The 18,668-nt window shown below is 52.3% G+C and overlaps 1 protein-coding gene across 1 annotated transcript in view; it reads left to right on the plus strand.

Moving 5' to 3' along the window:
- Ehd3 (EH-domain containing 3) overlaps positions 1–18,668 on the plus strand; it is a 30,497-nt gene that overhangs the window by 9,154 nt on the left and 2,675 nt on the right. The window contains exons 2-5 of the mRNA XM_005400561.2: positions 2,105–2,281; positions 6,096–6,193; positions 16,018–16,430; positions 17,012–17,176. Coding sequence (XP_005400618.1) covers positions 2,105–2,281; positions 6,096–6,193; positions 16,018–16,430; positions 17,012–17,176 — 853 coding nt within the window. The remainder of the gene's footprint in view (positions 1–2,104; positions 2,282–6,095; positions 6,194–16,017; positions 16,431–17,011; positions 17,177–18,668) is intronic.

Raw genomic sequence — 18,668 nt, forward strand, 5'->3', positions numbered from 1 at the left:
TCCAAGTTCCCTTCCCAGCTTAACAGTGTCCAGCCTGACATCTCTTCCCCTGAAAGCTCCTTGATTCTCCCTCCGGGTGTGAAAGTGGGCCCTGGAGGTTGTTAGGAGAAGGAAGGTTCCCAGTACCGCTAAGGGCTCACTCCATGCATCTGTGTTCCTTAGGCAGTGTCCCGTAGCTCTTACCCATCAGGGCCTTGGGAGGTGCTCTGGGGACTGGCCAGAGCAGAGCCACTTCTGGCCTCGTTCCACTGGCCTGTGCTCAGACCTGTCCTGGAATTCCAGAGGGCTCTCTTGTCCTCAGAGTGTTTTCTGGGTCATCCTGTGCCACTGATTTGGGCCTCTGTGACTGTGGAGAGGGTGGGTGACCTTGGGCTCCCACTGCCCTCACCTGGAGCAGAGCAGAGAGGCACCTGCCACCTCAGGCTGCAGCCAGAAGTTGAGGAGCCGTCAGCTCACCACTCCCCTGCCTGCTCCAGAGTGCCCATCACCCAGGGGCAAGAGCAGTGTGGGAGTGAGTGGCTGCAGCGACACTGTCCAGAAATGCATCTGGGGCACAGTGGCTCAGAGAACACAAGGAACCATGGAGATTACACTCTCCAGGCTCCTCATGGGATGGAGGACAAGGCCTGGTGAGGGAAGGAGGCCTGCCTGAGGTCTCACATTGAATGGTAGGGACTGATTCTCCTGGCCCATACTAAACGGCAGGAAGTGGAGACCTTAGAAACTATCCCATAAAAATAAACTCTTCCTCTTCTTCACCTTTGTGGTTGAGATAATATATGAACTCCCTAGCCAAGCATGGTGGTGCACGTCTATAATCCGAGCACTAGGGAGGCTGAGGCAGGAGGATTGCTGTGAGTTCGAGGCCACCCTGGCTACATAGTAAGTTCAAGGCCAGCCTGAACTGCATAGTGAGACCCTATCTGGAAAACAAAACTAACTAACTAAATGTGTGCATAGATATATATATAATCTTCCCACCATTTTGATTCCATCTAGGCATTGGAAACTATCAGAAGTTATCAGTAAAATTTTTGCTCAAATGGTTTATAATAGTCCATATAATAGACTTCTATATTGTGACTGAGGGGCATAAAGTAGATCTGCCCTGCTGCCTCCTAAATATATTAAGCATGAAAAGGAAGCATGTGCATTGATATTATCCAGATAATTATCACAGAATATGTAAATTTCTGTCTATGTCACAGCATAGCATCCCTTGGGGTTCCAAAGTGTGTACTTGTTAGGGGCAGGGTATGTGTGTGCCAGGGCTGGGTGTGATAGGAAAGCATCAGTTTAAAAAAAAAAAAAAAAAGAAAGCATCAGTAGATAAAAGATTTTGAGGCCGCTTTGGGTAAAGCAAGTAAAAAAACAGCATAATTACAATCTTCAGTCAAGAGACCCACATATACTATAATATCGGTAAGGAAGCAGCCTAGAACTCAGGCACAGAAGGGAGAGAAGTAACATTGAATGTCTGCCTTGTGCCAGGCACTGCACAAGACATTCTGATTATAGATTCATCTTTGAAAAATTGAGTTAAATGGATAGTGATGAGAAAAAAAGGTGTGACCGGCCTCTTTGCTTAAAAGTTCAATCAGTTGTATGTGTGATATATATGTTGGAATATGTAATATATAATATACATGTTTAAACATGTATTATATGAGATATGCATGTAGGGAGCATTTTTAGAAGGGCACAGAATGTAAAATGCAGGTGTTAGAGAGAGCGACAAAAGGTGTAGGATACGATGGAGATTCACATCATCGTTTCCTCTTCGAAGTTCAGCAAATTTCCTTCATTTGTGAAGTCTGCTGTACTCCGGCCAGGAAACGTTTCAATCTAGGCTTTTGTCTTGAACCCAGACCTTGTTTTCCCTCACCCTTTCTGCTTCAGGGGGGGCAAAGGGGCAAGAAGAACAGCAGAGATCTGAAGTCCTGCTGAAATTGCACCTGCTCTGTGAAGGTCTTAGGATTTGTGAAATCTCATTGCTCCAGATCTGCCCCTCTCCCATGACTCTTGTATGGCCAGCCATGTTGCAGACATGCCTTGGTGATCTGCCCACAACTCCCCACAGTAGGCATTTGCTTCTTTCTGCCAGGTATCTGCTGGAACAGGACTTCCCAGGCATGAGAATTGGGCCTGAGCCAACAACCGACTCCTTCATAGCAGTGATGCAGGGAGACGTGGAGGGGATCATCCCCGGGAATGCCTTGGTTGTGGATCCTAAGAAACCCTTCAGGAAACTCAATGCCTTTGGGAACGCCTTTCTGAACAGGTGAGTGTGGTGGGGACACATGCCTTGGAGGGTTCTCTGCACTGCTTTTGGGAGTATGGGAGGTGAAGGGACAAGGGCGTGGCCTTGGGACACTAGCTGTCTTTTCCATACTACAGTCCCCTGCTGGCTGGGAATGTAACCCAGGCAGTTGGCACAGCGGAATGTGTGAGCAGCAAAGACTGTGCTGATTCCTCCTAATCAAGGAGCAGGGAAGGGTACAACCATGACTTTCATCGCATCCCTTGATTTTCCTCCACACTAATAAAAGCAGAGAAGGGTTCCATCTGTGCCATTCCTTGCTTGTGCCATGGCTGGGATTTGCATCCAACTGGAAGTGGCTATAAGAAGGTTCTTCTCAGCCCTGGTGGACAGAATCGTGACTTGAGAGGGAAGACTTGTTTTGTGGGCTAATTCTCCCACTACACTCCCTGGGTGACCGGGGAGGTGGGGGACAGGTCACTTCCCCTCCCCTAGGGCAGGTTCAGGCAGATTCCCAAGGTTATCTTGAGGACTGGCCTGCAGTATTTGGCAAGCTAATCTGGGCCTTCACATTTGTATCTCTTAACTCAAATGCGGCTGATAACCTTAAGCATGCTTGTTATATTGATAAATCCAGTTGTATGTGTCTGTTACACTTAATAATTGTAAAGCTGCTTTTTCTAATTGGAAATAGAGTAAAGGTAAAGAATGTGGGCTTTGGCTTCAGGTAGACCTGAGTTCAAACCCAGATTTTGAGTAGATCTTGAACAAATTGCTAACCTTCTTTGCGTCTGTCTTTTCTAATCTCTGAAATAGGATATCAGTAATACCTTCTTTCAGGGAGCTGAGGGAGAGATGAGTGAGTTAGTACACAGAGAACACTTAGTATCTGGCACATAGTAACTAACAGGAAGTGTTAAGTTGTGGTAGCAGTCTTATCGTGCATTATTAATTTGATTTCCACACAAGTCAGTGAGGGAAGTGGGCATTACACTTCTTATATTTGCAGTTGTAGAAGTTGACACTCTACGCAAGGATTTTTCAGCACCTTTTATCCTGAACAGTAATTTTTAGAAAGACATGAGTATTTCTCACCTATCTCTTACATGGTGACACAGAGTGAGATATACTGAGACAGGGATGGGCAGGGTGAACAGTGTGGAACTGTGAGCTGGCGGGGCTGCTCCCTGAGCAGAGGTGAGAGGAAGGTGGCGGGGAGTTGGCCTGGCTGGGGTGGGCTCACAAAGTTCCCTTGGGTGAATAGGGAAGGGAACCTGAGTCATTACAAGAAGACTGAAGGGGTGGTGGAGCTAAGGTGCAGTGAGACGGCTGCTGTGGACTCCAGGAGGGTCTCTGATACCTGGGGCTGAGGCGCTAGGGAGGTTGCAGCCCAGCGTGCAGAGGAAGACCTGTGCCAGGACGCCAAAATGTGGAGGTGGGTGGGGCCGGGGGGAGCTTGAGGGCGAGACTGAGTCAGCAGGGGTTGAACGGTCAGGGAGCGATGAATTGCATTTTGGACATGTGGAGTTTGCAGAGCATGAGATGAGGAGCTGGACTGCAGGTGAAAGGAAAGAAGACCCAGGACATGCCAGAGGCACTTGGGATCGTTGGAGGGGATGAGCGCAGAGTTAGGGGTTAACCCCATGTTGGGGTAATAGTATATAATGGTAATAGTATGTTGCGTTGAATGTAATAACATGTAGTCTATCACGAGAACAAGAACATATATCATTGCCGTCGCACGCCAAGTGCATTCCTGCGAGCTGAAAGCCTTCATGTCATTAATCAAGCCCCGCGGATCTCCCTGACTCCGTGGCCGCACATAGGAAACCCGGAAGTGAGTGGGAGGTGGCTTGGAGCTCGAGATACCTAACCTCTTTCAATGTCATTGTTTTCACCTATAAATATGACAGAACGCAAATTACAGATTCTTTGTGCCCTCACCTCCTCCTGCAGATGGTGCATAGAGACTATCTGGGAGAAAAAAGAAAAAAAATGTAAGAGTGGGTACATGCAGAAAGCAGAATTGAGGAGAAGGTTGGTTGAAAGGGAAGGAGACCTTTATATCATTATATACCTTGCTCAATTGGTTTTTTGAAACTGTAAAAATATAATTTGAATATTAGTAAAATACTTTGTAAAGCAGATTTTATATGAAGGTATTACGAAAAGAATAATGTGGGCATAAGGCAGCACTGTGACAGGGTCTGGACTTGCTCTCTTTCAGTGGGTAATGTCGGGGAGTAAGGTGTTGAGCTGAGGAGGTGAATTCAGGCCAGACCCTGAGTGCCGAGGGCCCCGCGCAGTGCTGGCGTGGAGGGGACGGCTGCATGACAGTGTACAAGGCGGCTGCATGGAGGGTGGCCCCGTCCCCTTCCCAGGGCCTGCCTAAGGCATGGAGTTTGTGTTCTGGCTCAGCAGACCCTGGGCCCCACCGCAGAGGGGCGCTGACTCCTGCTCAGCGGACAGAGATGTGGAGGGAGCCGGCGATGACAGGGGCAGGGCCGATAGGGCTGAGAGGCCTGCCTGGGAAAGTTGGCCTTTGCCACAGATGTGAAAAGAAGGATGAAATGACACTGTTAGGTGAGAAAAGGGCATGCTAGGCAGAGAACACTGACGAGAGAGAAGAAATACAAACAGGGAGGAATGAAACTCCTACCCCGGGGCGGGGCCTGTGACTAGGAGACAGATGACTCTGTGAATCTGTGACGTTCGGTGCTCACTAGGGGTGATGGCATTGATCTGAGAGGGGTTTGCCACACCCACAAGAGGGCATCGGGGAGCAGGGCCTCCCCGCCTGCCACCAGCTCAGCTGCAGCCTGCACCAGGTGCTGTGGTGGGGATTCCTGGTTTCCCTTCCCCGTGCCTCTGAGCAGTCCTTTCTTAGGTCCCCATCAGCCCGCGGTCCCCTGCTCACCTTGAATAAAGCTTGACTGCTCCCTTGGGCCATGTTCCATAGCCAGATGGCCTTTTGGTTGTCCAAGGCAATGCGGTGTGAGCTGTCCTCCAAGGCAAGCCCCAGTGCCGCCTGCTCCAGGAAGCCCTCTGGGGAGGCCCCGGTCTGCTTTGGATCTTCCAAACCCTCCCTGACTTTGAAGTGCTGGCCCCATTATACCCTTGCTTGTGGATAGGGCTTCTCTGATGGGGAGCTAAGAAAGGACGGTTCAACGGCATGGGGAGGAGAAACCAGAAATCCCAGGGTCCTCAGCAGCACAGGTTCATAAGCATGAGCTGTAGCTGCACTGGGGTCACCCAGGGACATCGTCAAAAGTGCAGATCCCCAAGCCCATTGCCTGCTTGTGATGTTCTGCCTGGTACATACTATCTTATACAAAGTAGGATTCCACGTTAGGACACAGAGGGGGAGTACTGTGCCTGCCACCAAGGGTCGAATCAGGAGGAGGCTTCACACCCTGATTCTGTGTGCAGATCTTGAGGTTCCTCCTGCCTCTGTCCCCAGGCGCCCATTGGGAAGAGGGGTGAGGTTTCTCTCTGGCCATCTAGAGAAGCCAAAGGTCCAAGAGTGAGTTGAGGTAAGTGAAGCTCCTCAGGGCAGGATATGGCCGACCCAAGACCAACTAAGGACTTGGAGCTGCAAGAACCAGGCCAGGGCTTCGTTCACACAGGGAGATGGCCCTCTTCGCTGCGATGGGATGCAGGGAGACACAGGAGAACTCAGTCCTTGGTTAGCTGTCACTGATACCCAGTACCAAGCAGGCCTGCTGTGGGTGATCTGTAGCTGTGGCTCACATGGGTCAGACGGGACCAGGTGTGGGCAGCTGGGTCGGGGAAGGTGCATGCGTCACTTACTGGGGCCTTCCTCTTGCCCGCGCAGGTTCGTGTGTGCCCAGCTGCCCAACCCCGTGCTGGAGAGCATCAGTGTCATCGACACTCCGGGGATCCTGTCTGGGGAGAAGCAGAGGATCAGCCGAGGTAGGCGAGGCCCTGGGGTGCGTTTGCTCCAGGCTCAGAGTATGTTCCTGTGTCATCTTGGAAGAGACGCACACACAGCCTTCTGTCGCTTCGTGGATGGGTTCTTGTGTGCTGTGTGGGCCGATTTTATATGGGACAGACCTAGGCAGGGACCAGCAGCTGAGCTCAGCTGGCCTCAGTCCTCTCATCTTTAAAATGGGGTATCAGTGTCTGCCTTACTCACCTGGAGTTACTGATTGTCTAGGAAGCAGCTGGCCTGGCTCCTTTGCAAGTTGCTTTCCCTGCCTCCCCTCCCCTTCCTCCTCCTCCTCCTTCTTATTAATTATATGTTTTTATTTTTTATTTGTTTTTGTTTTTTCCGGAACCAGGAATCGAACTCACGACCTTGCGCTTGCCAGGCAGGCGCTGTGCCACTGAGCTAAATCCCCAGCCCCTTACATGTTGTTATTAGTACGTGTTTGTAGTACATAATGGTCACATTTATTGTGGGGAGTGTGCACATCACATATCTTAATTTTTTGTTCCCTTTCCCTCCTGTTCCTGCCTGTTCCCTCTAACTCTTGATCTGTTTCCCACTTGAAAAAGCTCACTTTCCACTTTTTAATTCAATTCTCTCTTTTCAAAATCTTTTTTGCCTTCCCTTTCCCTTTCCATCCCTTGTGCCCCTTCCCACTGGAAAAAGAGCTCCCTACTTCCTATTAGCTATCCTTTATTTTGCTTTTTATTTACATCTTGGGTTTCTCATACAAGAGAAACCATGTGTTAGTTAAAGCTGTGGCTCTACTTTCAAAACTGATTTAATGCAGCCCCAGTCAAAATACCAACAGCATTTCTCACAGATCTAGAGAAAGCACTCCAGAAATTCATATGGAACCAGAAGAGACCTAGAATAGCAAAACCAATTCTGAGTAACAAAAGCAAAGCAGGAGGTGCCACAAACCCAGATTTGAAGTTCTATTATAAAGCTATGCTGATAAAAACAGCAGCTACTGGCCCAAAACCATAAACGTGGATCAATGGAATAGAATAGGGGACGCAGAAACAACCCTAGGCACACCCAACCCTTTGCACGTTCCTCAGTTCCCTGCCCTGGGTTGCAGCTCTGTAGAGCTTCCATGCCTGCCTCTGTCCTTTCCTAGCAGAGTGACTCTGGTTTCTTTCTTTGCCTCAGTGGAAATCCATCTTGTAAGGTTATTTAAGGATCAAAAGAAATAATATAATTTAAAATGCCTCCCATGTAGCAAGCATCCAGTAAGCATGAGATGTAAGACATCGGTCTCTAAGGCATGGGCTGATGCTGTAGAGAGCTAAAACCCTGGCTTCCCACCCTCATCCTCTCCGCTCACATTCGCTGTGTGTCCTGGGGTTGGCCCTCACCCTTACTGTGTCACACGTTATATCTCTGGCAAGGAAATCAGATGTGCTGCTCCCACCCCAGTACTGTAAATGAGAGCTGGGCCTAGAGCCAACTCAGCATTCGGAAGTCACCCTTCCTCCAGGAAGGGACAGACTTGGACGGGCGGCTTTCCTTAGGAAGCCATCGAGGGCCTCTCTTGAACGGACCTCGGTGACATCTGCCTCTGCGGCATGTGCCTCAGCCCTCTGTGCTGAGGGCTCCGGAGCGCTGTCCTGCCTGTGACTATGCCACTGCGGTGGGCGCCCAGAAATCTCTCCCTTCAAGGACACAGCCTGCCCAGGCCAGCACTGCTTACCCCTACCTTCCTGAGGGCAAAGTCATAGGTAGGGCGACCTGCAAGTGCTCCTGGGGCTGTGCACCATGAGGCCCAGGGGTCCGGGCCTCTGGTGCCAGAACTGGCCTCTGTCCAGAAGCCCAAGGGCAGCCCTGACTTTCTTGCTGGAGAATGCAGTCAGAGCAGGTGTGGGGCCACAGGTCTGGGAACTGGCTGTCAGGTGCGCCACAGCCAGGGTGTGAGGAGTAGAGGGAAAGTAACTGGAGCAGCGTGCTGGGCAGCAGCCTGTGCAAAGGCCGGGTTAACCTCAGGCCGCCCTTCAGGGAATGTTCATCCTGGAGTCCTTATCTAGGGGGATGGTATAGAATCCTGAGCAGGAAGTCCCCCTATACCTGACACCCACAGTTGGGAGGAAGCTGCTGAGTCAGGAGGGGTCTTGGGACACAGTGTTAATGATCCATGCGGTCGGTGGCCTGTGAGCCCGGGGGTGTCGGCATGTCGTCTCCGCAGGGGCCTGGTAGCCTGGTCCCCTAGCCTGCTAAGTATGGCCATGTGATGGAGGTGAGGGGGTGGCTGAAGTTGTAGACCCTGGCCCCGAGGACAGGGTGTCTCACCCATACCTTTTTGCCTGCTGTCCTCGAGCACCTGGCTCCCTGCCCTAAGACCGCAGAGGGGCAGCCTGGATGGTCCTCTGTCCTCCCTCTTACCCGGTCCCACCCACCCCAAGTGGCTTTTATGGCTTATTCTGGGTTAAGGCCAAAAGAGGCTCTCCCTGTCTCCTTAGGAAAGAGGGGAGGACCAGTGTCTCTTCAGCCAGGTACAGCTGGGGAACAGGTACCTCAAGACCAGCGCAGCCCAAAGGGAAGCTTTGGGAGCTTCCAAGCATACTAAGAGTCCAAGTTCTGGGCTTTAAAACTATGGATCTCAAAAGGCGACATTTCCCCTGATCCTCACGGCCTCCTGGTGAGGTCTAAAGGCCATATGAATACACAGACTCCACTCCAGGTCTGGATCACAGTGAGCTCCTGTCTTCCCTCCTTGACTGCCCTCTGGGGCATCCCATTATATAACCCCAAGGTCATCTATGTGAACAATGTCCTTGTGTTGTGCAGTGTATAGCCTGTGTGCTGTCTGTGGCAGCCCTGTTCCCAGGGATTCCTACCTTCCTTCCTTGGATCCTATCCCATTCCATTATTTTCACCCTCCTGTATCTTCTCTCCTATGTTTATCTTTGGACCTCAGTGGCTTCCTCACACAAGTAGTTGGGTACTGGTATTCTTGCCTGTACTTCCTCCCCTCTTATGCCACCCCACGCTAAGCACCAGACAGGCTCAGCTCTGGAAAAGTGATGGCACTGTGAATGGCTGTGCAGGACAGTGTGCTCTCTGCTCCCCTGAGTCCAGACTGCAAATGCAGCTGCTGGCAAAAGAAGTCTACGATGAAAGCAAGAGCTGCAGGCTGAGCTGCCAGCATGGGTTGCCAGCCTGGGCTCATGCTGACCTCAGCACCCTGAGGACGGGTGGGGAAGGTATCAGACACCCTTCGTTATCAAGGGCACCCTGAATGCCGAACACCTCCAGCGTGCAGAGCCCCTCCCAGCCCTCCTCCCAATCAGCCACAGAGCCCTGGAGTCCTGTTTAAACCCACTCACATCCACACTGTCCACACATGCACGCACCGCTCCCTACGCCCACACCATGCACACAGTCCTGTGACTGAACTAAACTGGCCTTGTTGTGGCTTCTTGCCTGGGCCTCCCAGGCAGCTGGGGAAGACGACAGAGCAGACGTGGCCCTTCTCCTCCTCCTCTGACCAGCCCAGGGCAGGCCAGGGTCTCTCGGGACAGTCCTGCAGACCATGCCCTGCACAGGGGGTACCTGGCCAAGGGGAACATGGAGCCTGAAATTCAGCCCACATCCCACTCAACTGTGCTCAGGCCTGGCTCAGAGCTGTGTTTCACAGTCAAGGGAACATCAGTCTCAGGTCAACCCGGGGGCATAGAGGAGCCACACTGGATTGACTGTTCTGGAAAATGAGCTGTTCCCAAGGGGCCCTATGGCTTCAGACTCCATGGGCAGGAGCACGGGAGCCCCAGGCTACAGCCCAGCAAATGTGGTCCCTGCTCAGGCTGTGTCCCTTTGCCGTGGTGGAAGCCAGACTGAGGTCCCAGGCCTGTAGTGGTCTCTGGATGGAGACTGGGTGGCCAGGAGGGGCCGTCAGTAGGGCAATTCCTGGAAGTGGCAGGATGTGCCTGGCTGGGCTCATTACTGGGAAGACTTGAGGATGCAGGAGAAATGGGAAGACTCCGGAAAGCCACGTGTCTTCACGTTTCCAGGCTGCTTCCCAGCTAGCAATCCCCACTGGAAGAGCCTCTCCTGCGCTTCGTGCACAGCTGGCTACTCCTACCAGTGGAGCCTTCCTGTGCAGGTGCACTCAGCAGGCCCAGGTCTCACACATCTGGAGAAGAAACTCTAACCTCCCAATTCCCAGTGGAATTTCAGCATATTGTCGTTATCTGCCTGGGAAAAGCATAGTGGGTAGGAAAGAAGGCAAATTTCTCATGTGCAAGTTTCCCCTGGGGCCCCTGGGGCTCAGGCTGGGGGTGTTTGTATGGATCCTCACAGCCTCGTACTCCTGGCCCATCCCTGACACCCTCCCTGGAGCCAGGCCAGCACTTAGCATGCTGGTAAACACATGCCTGTGTGGGCACTCACAGGCCCGGGCAGAGCAGCCGAGCCCCGGTGGCCTGCAGAAGGCTTTACCCGCAGCTTTGCGGTCACCTGGAGGCCTGTGAGGACGCTGCTCTGGCCGCTCAGGAGGCCGCTTCCAGGAGGTAACCACAGCAACATTTGTTCCCCATTGTCAACTAGTCCATCCCACATTGTGGAAAGGGATGCCTTTTTATTTCTCTTTTGCTAATATGTCTAAATTTTAGCGATTTGGGGGGAGAGATAGGACTTGTTACCTGCTCCCTGTATGTAAGTGCCTGATTTGAGGGTTCAGTTCTCTGCACTCCAGACTCACACAGGACTATAAGCTAAGAGAATGTGGGTGTGGGTCTAGGCTTGAGTTTGCCCCTGACTGGCTGCGTGAGCCCAGGAGAGCTGCTACCCTCTCTCTGCATCCCTCTTTCCTCTCCTGGAGAAGTATATGCTCTGTCCACCTCCTGGCTTGTGGAGCAAGAGGAGGTCAGTTGTGCAGATGAAAGCGCAAAAACCAGTGCTGTTCTGTTCTGCATTTTAGACTTCAAGGAAGCCATTGGGTGGTTAAGGAGTGGCCTTGCTTATTGAGTTTGTCTCACTGATTTCCTCCTGCCTGGTACTCCTTGGAAATCATTTCTTTCTAGTCTCTGGGAGCTCAGGGTGGGGAGTCACAGATCTGTGCAAGCAGCTCAATCTCTGGCCTGGAGCCTGGCCACCAGATCCCCCAGAGCCTGCAGAGTTGGCAGGGAGATGTCGCGGGGTGGAAGAAAGCTTTTGCTCTCAGTCTCCCAGTTTTACAGACCTTGGGCTTCTGTGGATGCTCAATAGCACTATTCCTGGGACCAAGGATGGGGAGGGGGCCTGTCACCAGGCATGCCATTCACCCTGGGCATTAGGGTAGTCTCCAGACTGAAGCCACACCTTCCTCCACTTTGTTTCCATGGCTTGTTAACATGGATCTTGTTTCCATGGCGCCACCATGGACCCCTCATGCAAGCAGTCATTATTATTTCCATTTTACAGCTGAGAAAACTAAAATTCAGACTTGTCCAAGTCACTCAACATAAATAGATGATTAGTCTTTTTCCTTCCATGGACCATTCTGTGCCTTTCAGACACCTCCGTTCCTGGACACGCACACAAGTCCAGGCCATGGAAACAATTAAATGTCCATCCTACAGGTTCTGTGGGCTCCAGATTTAGGCAGGAGCAGGGAGGGTGAGCTTCCAAGGAACCCACGGAATCATTACTTTGTTCTCATCTTCACAGCCACACCGGGAGCAAGCTCCTGGCATTACTGTTTGTCATTCAACAGCAGCTTGCCAGGACTTGCATTTGCAAAAGTCGGAGAATGAATAGGAGGCTTCGGTGCTTCTGAAATCCTAGGAAGAGTTCCGGAACCTGCCTGCCTGTCTCAGATAGGAGCAGACGTCACACAGGCATGCCCAAGTCACCTAAGGCCACAGGCTCCAGCCTTCTTTCCTCACTCACAGTGCCTGCAAAGGCACCCCTGTGTCTAATCTTCATTCATCCCACTCTGCCCAGTCCTCACCCTGCAGGGAATTGCGAACCAAGAAAGGAAGCCCGGGGATCATCCATGTCAGTGCCCTAGTTTGACAAGCAAAGAGATCAAGGGTTCAGAGAGAGGACAGTGCTTGGCCAATAACACACAGCAAGTTAGTAGAGGAGCAGACACTAGAGGGCCAGGCCGGTGGCCACGCCAGTGCTTTTGTGGGGGCTCCATTAGAATACATCTCATCTGTGGCAACTGGTGCATAGCAAGAGCTCTTTAGAAAGGAGGGAGGGGAATAAGGATGGCCAAGGTCATAACTACAGCTTTACCTGCATCCTCTGATTTGAGCCTCAACACAACAGTATGACTGACGCTAGTGGCTGCTAAATTAGAGCCCGGAAAACCACGACCCGGAGATGACTTGCTCGCTGTTTCCTGGGTATAAACAGCGGAGCAAGGCTCCTATTTCTGTTCTGTTCAGCAAATACTACTGGAGCCCCTGCCGTGTGCCAGGCTCACACTGGGTGCAGGGGAAGCAGAGAAGGGTGAGGCTGCCCAGCCCTGCCCAGCCCAGCTCCTGGGCAGCAGGGAGGATCCCTGTGGTGAGCAGAGGACAGGCACATGCATGTGTGCCCAGATACCACCGAGGGGACTGAGCTCGCCCGCAGGGACAGGTGCATGCTGGGGCTGTCCATTCTGGCAACCAGACGAGCTACTGCTCTCGCCTCCCTTGCCAGAGCAGAGGTGGTCAGGTTGAGGGATCCTCGTCCCCTGCAGACATAGCCTCCTCCCTTCTTACAGTGCCGTCGGGCTGGAACCAAGTGGAAAGGCAGGGCCTCCTTTTTCTGCAGCTCCTCTGCTGTCCCGAGTCCAGGGAAGGGGTGGCCCCAGTGCTGGGCTTGGGCTTGGACCTTGAGTCCGGCTCTGACCCTTGGTGCCACGTGGCTGTGGGCCTCTTACCCTGTGTAAACCTGTTTTCTTGTCAGAAGGGCCAGCCTGGCTGCCGTAGCCAGAATGCGCAACTGAGCCGGGGTGCACACCAGCGCTGAGGGCTGAAGTTGCTGGACAGGCAGGAAGGAGCACAGAGTGCTGTGCCCAGTGGGGCCCGCTGCCCTTCCTGCCTGCTCTAAAGGGCAAAGCTTGCTGTTCCAAGGAACAGAGCAGGGAAACCAGGACCGTTTTTAGGGGTGGGGGTTGGGGCGGGAGGATCAGGTCGCCTTGATTTCCCGAGCCCTCTGACCCTCCGCCCAGCCAGGCCCCTGAGGGCCTGCCTTCAAGAGGTGGGCAGCACTGCCAGCTGGTGGCAGAAGGGAAGATAAAAATAGGCTGAGCCATGGACTAGAGAAGGGCGGAAACCAGAGCACGCTTCGGCCCACCTGGGGGCAGTGCACAGCCTCCTGGGCTCTGCGGAAGCCCAGGATGGGGCTGCGGAGAGGGAGGAGGGCAGTTAGGAGTGAGGGGTGTGGGGAGACTGCCTCCCTGGGCTGCATGTGGTGGGGCCACTCCCGGCCACCGCTCTGCAAACCCCGGCTCGCTCCTCTGGAAGTGAGAGTGCGGCTCCTCATGCTGCCAGCCTCAGAGGGTGTGGGGAGGGTGGGATGAGGTCACAGTGGGAACCTGCCTGCTGGAGCTGGCACTGAACTTGGAGTTGGAGCATGCGGGCTGCTTCCCACAGGAAGGGTGGTCTTAGCTGAGTCACTGAACGCCGCAGAGCCTGTGTGACTGTATCTGAGGTGGGACCCATAATCCTCTGCAGCACTTTGTTGGGGCCCAGCCCTTGAATGAGAAGGCAGAGTCGGGTTTATGCCAGAACTCAGTTCCTGCCATGCAGGAGCCTTCCTGGGGGAAGTGGAGGATACTTGGATGCTGCTGGGCACGCTCTGCCCATCTCTGAGCCTCAGTTCTCCTTTGCTTAGGTCAGGGAGTTGGACCATTGCCCTCTCAGTGCCTCCAGCCTGTGGGTGTGCCCTTTGGGAACAGGGAGAGGGAACCCTGTGTTAACTGGCAACCAACAGAAAGTCATCTGGGGACAGTGCTTGGAAGCTCTTCACTGAGTCCAGAGAGCGGATGTAGGAGGGGCTTGTATTCCTGTGTTGGTTAGGGTCTCCTATAGCCCTGGAAAGCACGAAAGGGCTCCTCCAGGCAGCTGTGGACAGCAGGTCACCCTGCCTGCACCAAGGCCACACCCTCCGCAAGAGCTAATGCTTTAACACACCCTAAATATCTCCTTGGCTGTCTAGAAGATGCTGAGCAGTGGGGGAGCCTCTGAAACCCAGACTTCCTGGCCCGCCCCATCTGTCCTCATCCCCTGCCCCATCTAAGCCCATGGCTGAAATGGCACCAGCCTTCAAAAGCCAGGTCAGCGTAGAGGCTGGTGCACTGATTCTGGAGCCACCTGCCTGGATTGAATCCCAGCTCCACCCCTTACCAGCAGTAATCTCAGACAATTTACTGTGCCTCTCCCGTCTCTGACAAATGGGGCTGATATTAGTTTCTACCTCGTGTCATTAAAAGTACTTAGAATAGCGCTGGGTACCTAGTGGATGCTGCACTGGTGTTAATTTGGTATAATTGTGAGACAGTGGTTCTCAATATGGTCTTTGGACCAGCATCAGCAGTAGCCTCTCCTAGGGCTTGTTAGAATTGCCTGTCCCAGACCTACTGGATCAGAGATGTGGGGGGTGGCTCCAGCCACCTGGGGTTTAACAAGCTCTACAGGGGATACTTACGAGGCAGCAGCTGAGGACCCCCACTGCTGACATAGCTTCCTCAGTCTGGCATAGTTGCCAGGCAGTCATGTATGACTTGGTCTGGTCTCTGGCCTCTCTCTGTGAGCAGGGCAGGAGCTAATGGTTTCCCCCTAAGAGACTGGCTTTCCACTCAACAGTGGCAGTGAGTTTTGGGTCCCCAGAGTGTACCCCTGTGTAACCCATGTGCTGATCATGGGAAGCAGGGTTGGTTGCACCGCACCCAAAGAAAGCCTTGTGCCAGAGGTGTGCCACGGGGACTGGCAGAGAGAGAGCCTACTCAGACTCAGTCTGGGGAAGCCTGACATCTCCATTCCCATCATGGGCTGTGAACCTTTGAGCAAGTCACTCAACCTCTCTGAGCCTCCTCCTCATGTATCGTGCCCCTGTTTTATGGAAGAGGATACTGAATACAGAGAGACAAGGGCTCTTCTAGTTCAAGTGTGGTAAATGTGCAGATTACTGGGACAGCCTCCCCCTCCAACCTCTCCTAGTTGCACAGCACCTTGGGGTTGAGCACAGCAAGTGCTCTGGGGCTCCTGGATTTGATCAATCAGCAATGCACAATGAAGTTGCGGCCACCGGAGGTCCAGTATCATCCTAAGGAAGAGACCTGTCATGCATTTAAGAGTTGGGAGTTCTGGGTTGCAGCGATAGTGAGGAAAGAAGTGAGGTCAAGTCAGTGTGTTCATAATAAGAGCTCAGATTTCTTCCAGCCCAGTGATGGGCATGGTCGGAATCATCATCAGTAGCTTGCACTTACTGTTTTGTTGTGTTGGGAGCTTCTAAAACATTTCTGAGTCTTTATTCAAATTAAGTACCCAGCATTTCTTTTCCAGCAGGCCTCCTGGTTGCTAAATTAAATAAGGAAGAGTAGGAGAGCTCAATGGTGGCTGTGCTTCAGGGAAACAGTGATGTTTATAGTAACACTTAGCATTTCCGAGCATCTACTAAATGCTGGGCTCTGTAATCCTCGTCATTCTAGTAGGTATGATATTGCGCCCGTATTTTAGATTTAAAAGAACACTAGGGGACATTGAATAATGTGCTCAAGGTCCGTAAGGATATGGAAGAGCCAGGATCTGAGTTCAGATGTGAGATTTATTTCTATGGTTCCTCCCCACACCCGTGCCCTAAAGGCCCATCCCACTGACTGTCCCTCTGCCCACAGGGTATGACTTTGCAGCAGTCCTGGAGTGGTTCGCAGAGCGGGTGGACCGCATCATCCTGCTCTTTGACGCCCACAAGCTGGACATCTCTGATGAGTTTTCAGAAGTCATCAAGGCCCTCAAGAACCACGAGGACAAGATGCGGGTGGTGCTGAACAAGGCCGACCAGATTGAGACGCAGCAGCTGATGCGGGTGTACGGAGCCCTCATGTGGTCCCTGGGCAAGATCGTGAACACTCCAGAGGTGATTCGAGTCTACATCGGCTCCTTCTGGTCCCATCCCCTCCTCATCCCGGATAACCGGAAGCTCTTTGAAGCTGAGGAGCAGGACCTGTTCAGGGACATCCAGAGCCTACCCCGAAATGCTGCTCTCCGCAAACTTAATGACCTCATCAAGAGAGCCAGGCTGGCCAAGGTGAGGGTGCCCCAGGGGACAGCAGCAGGAGCAGGGTCACAAATCTAGGGGTTCAGCTGCACAAGGGACAATTGCCTCCAACAGTGGGATTGCCACCTGCCAAGAGGGAGTGTCCTGTAACCATTGTGTCATGAGCAGTCAGCCGTGCTAGCTCAGCCTCCTGGGGTGACAGACCCTGGGTGAGATAGCCACTGCTTACCACCTGAGTGATCCCCAGCCTCTGGGAGGCTGTTAGTCTCTCTGTGTCTCTTCCCACATCTGTAAAATGAAAGGGTTATTGGAGGGAGAAAGGAACAAAGGCAGTCAAGGCCCTCATCCTAGTGCCTGGTGCTTGAGTGCTCAGTAGAGGTCTGCTGTCCACAGTGTCAACAGCAGCAGCGTTCCCACCCCCATCGCCACCCTGATCTTGTCCCCATATCCTCAGCCCAGCACTGCATGAGGATAGAAAGAGGAATGGTTGCAGAAGCAGGAGCAGGAGAGGAGGAAGGAGGGGTTGATGGGAAAAGGCGAGTTGAACGAGCCTGAAACAGGGCTGGTCCAGGGTCCGGATGTGAAGGTTGCCGTCTGGTCCCATCTCTCAGGTCCATGCCTACATCATCAGCTCTCTGAAGAAGGAGATGCCCTCAGTGTTCGGGAAGGACAACAAGAAGAAGGAGCTGGTGAACAACCTGGCCGAGATTTATGGCCGGATCGAACGAGAGCACCAGATCTCACCTGGGGACTTTCCCAACCTGAAGAGGATGCAGGTAAGGAGAGTAAAGACCTGTAGGACAGGGGACAATGTCCTGCAAGCTGGCAGCTACAGAATAGAGGAGGGGGCTCTCAGAGCTCTCGGGGGAAACTGAACACAAAATCAGAGAAGGCAGGGAGTGGCCCTAGACCTGTCCTTCTGACTGGATTGCCAGTCCCCAACAGATGCCAGATCTGAGGCTGGGAGAAAATGTGGATCCCAGTGTCAGATGATGTTTAAGACCTTGTGTCTAGATCCTTCTCCAGTTACCGAAAGATTGACATCTCCCCCGTCTCCTGTGTGATAGGACAAGCCAGGGTTCTCGGGCCTTTAGGTGCTTAGCCTTACGTCTGTGCTCCCTCTTGGGAGCAGTTGGGGACATCCATCACAGAGAGAGAGAGGCAGGATGCTTCACATCTTTGGGGTACTGCAGGCCCCAGTCATGAGCCACTCATGATTTCCTATGGTTTTCCCCAAGACAATCCTTGGAGGGAGGCGTTTTCATCTGCCTTTTACAGAAAAGGAAGCTGGGATATCCGTGTTTTCCCAATGCAGCATTTACATAGGCTACAAGTAGAAAAGCCAGGAGCCAGCCTCAAGAGCAAAGCAAAAAGTCACCACACTATATTGGATCCTCCCTGAGCCTCCATCGCTTCATCTGTAAACGGAGGCTACAGAAGCACCCTGTACACAGGTGCTGCAAGCGAGGCGCTGAGCATAGAGCCCATACTACAACACTGAGCAGCCATTAGCGAGATGCCACAAGGGGGGACACTGGGTGGTGAGCACGAAGGACCTACCCTTTGTATCGTTCTTACAAGGTCATGTGATGATAGAGGGACTTCAAAATTAATTTTCTAAACTGGGAATTAGAAACTCAAAACCAACAGCCATGGAAGGATGAGTAATGAATGCTGCTCTTGTTTTGATCTTCAGGGTGGGAACAAGTTTAAGATGAGGATTTTCAGGACATCACTAATCCCAACTATGTATTTTAGTTTCCTTCCTAATAAAGTAAAGAAAAGGAAGTAAAAATTCCATTTGACCGTGGATCTATTCATTCGTACAACTCCCTAGCATGAGTCAGGTTCCAGTTTGAGGATCGCATGAAGCTAACCTGGATTTCTCAATCATTTGTGTCTTGGAAGTCCTCAGGTCTTTGTTTTCCCTTCAGTTACGAATTCGACGGTCTGTAAGCAAACACCTGGGAATATGATTTGCCTACCTGCACACCATTATAGGGAGAGAGCCAGGGAACCAGAGAGTGAGCAGCACTTTCTGTCATTTTCAAGTATAACCCTAATTAGAGACACACATGACTCAGCCTCAGAGGGACACAGCATTTAAGAATCACCATTCAACACTCAAAACTAAGTTAAAGAGAAATTTAGTAATTTACTCCCTGGATAACATTAGAAGGGAAGGGATCTAGGCCAGGTGTGGTGGCGCACACCTGTAATCCCAGCATTTAGGAGGCTGAGGCAAGAGGATTGCTGTGAGTCTGAGGC

Source organism: Chinchilla lanigera, unplaced genomic scaffold (assembly GCF_000276665.1).
Source record: "Chinchilla lanigera isolate Chin_1 unplaced genomic scaffold, ChiLan1.0 scaffold00068, whole genome shotgun sequence".
NCBI lineage: Eukaryota > Metazoa > Chordata > Mammalia > Rodentia > Chinchillidae > Chinchilla > Chinchilla lanigera.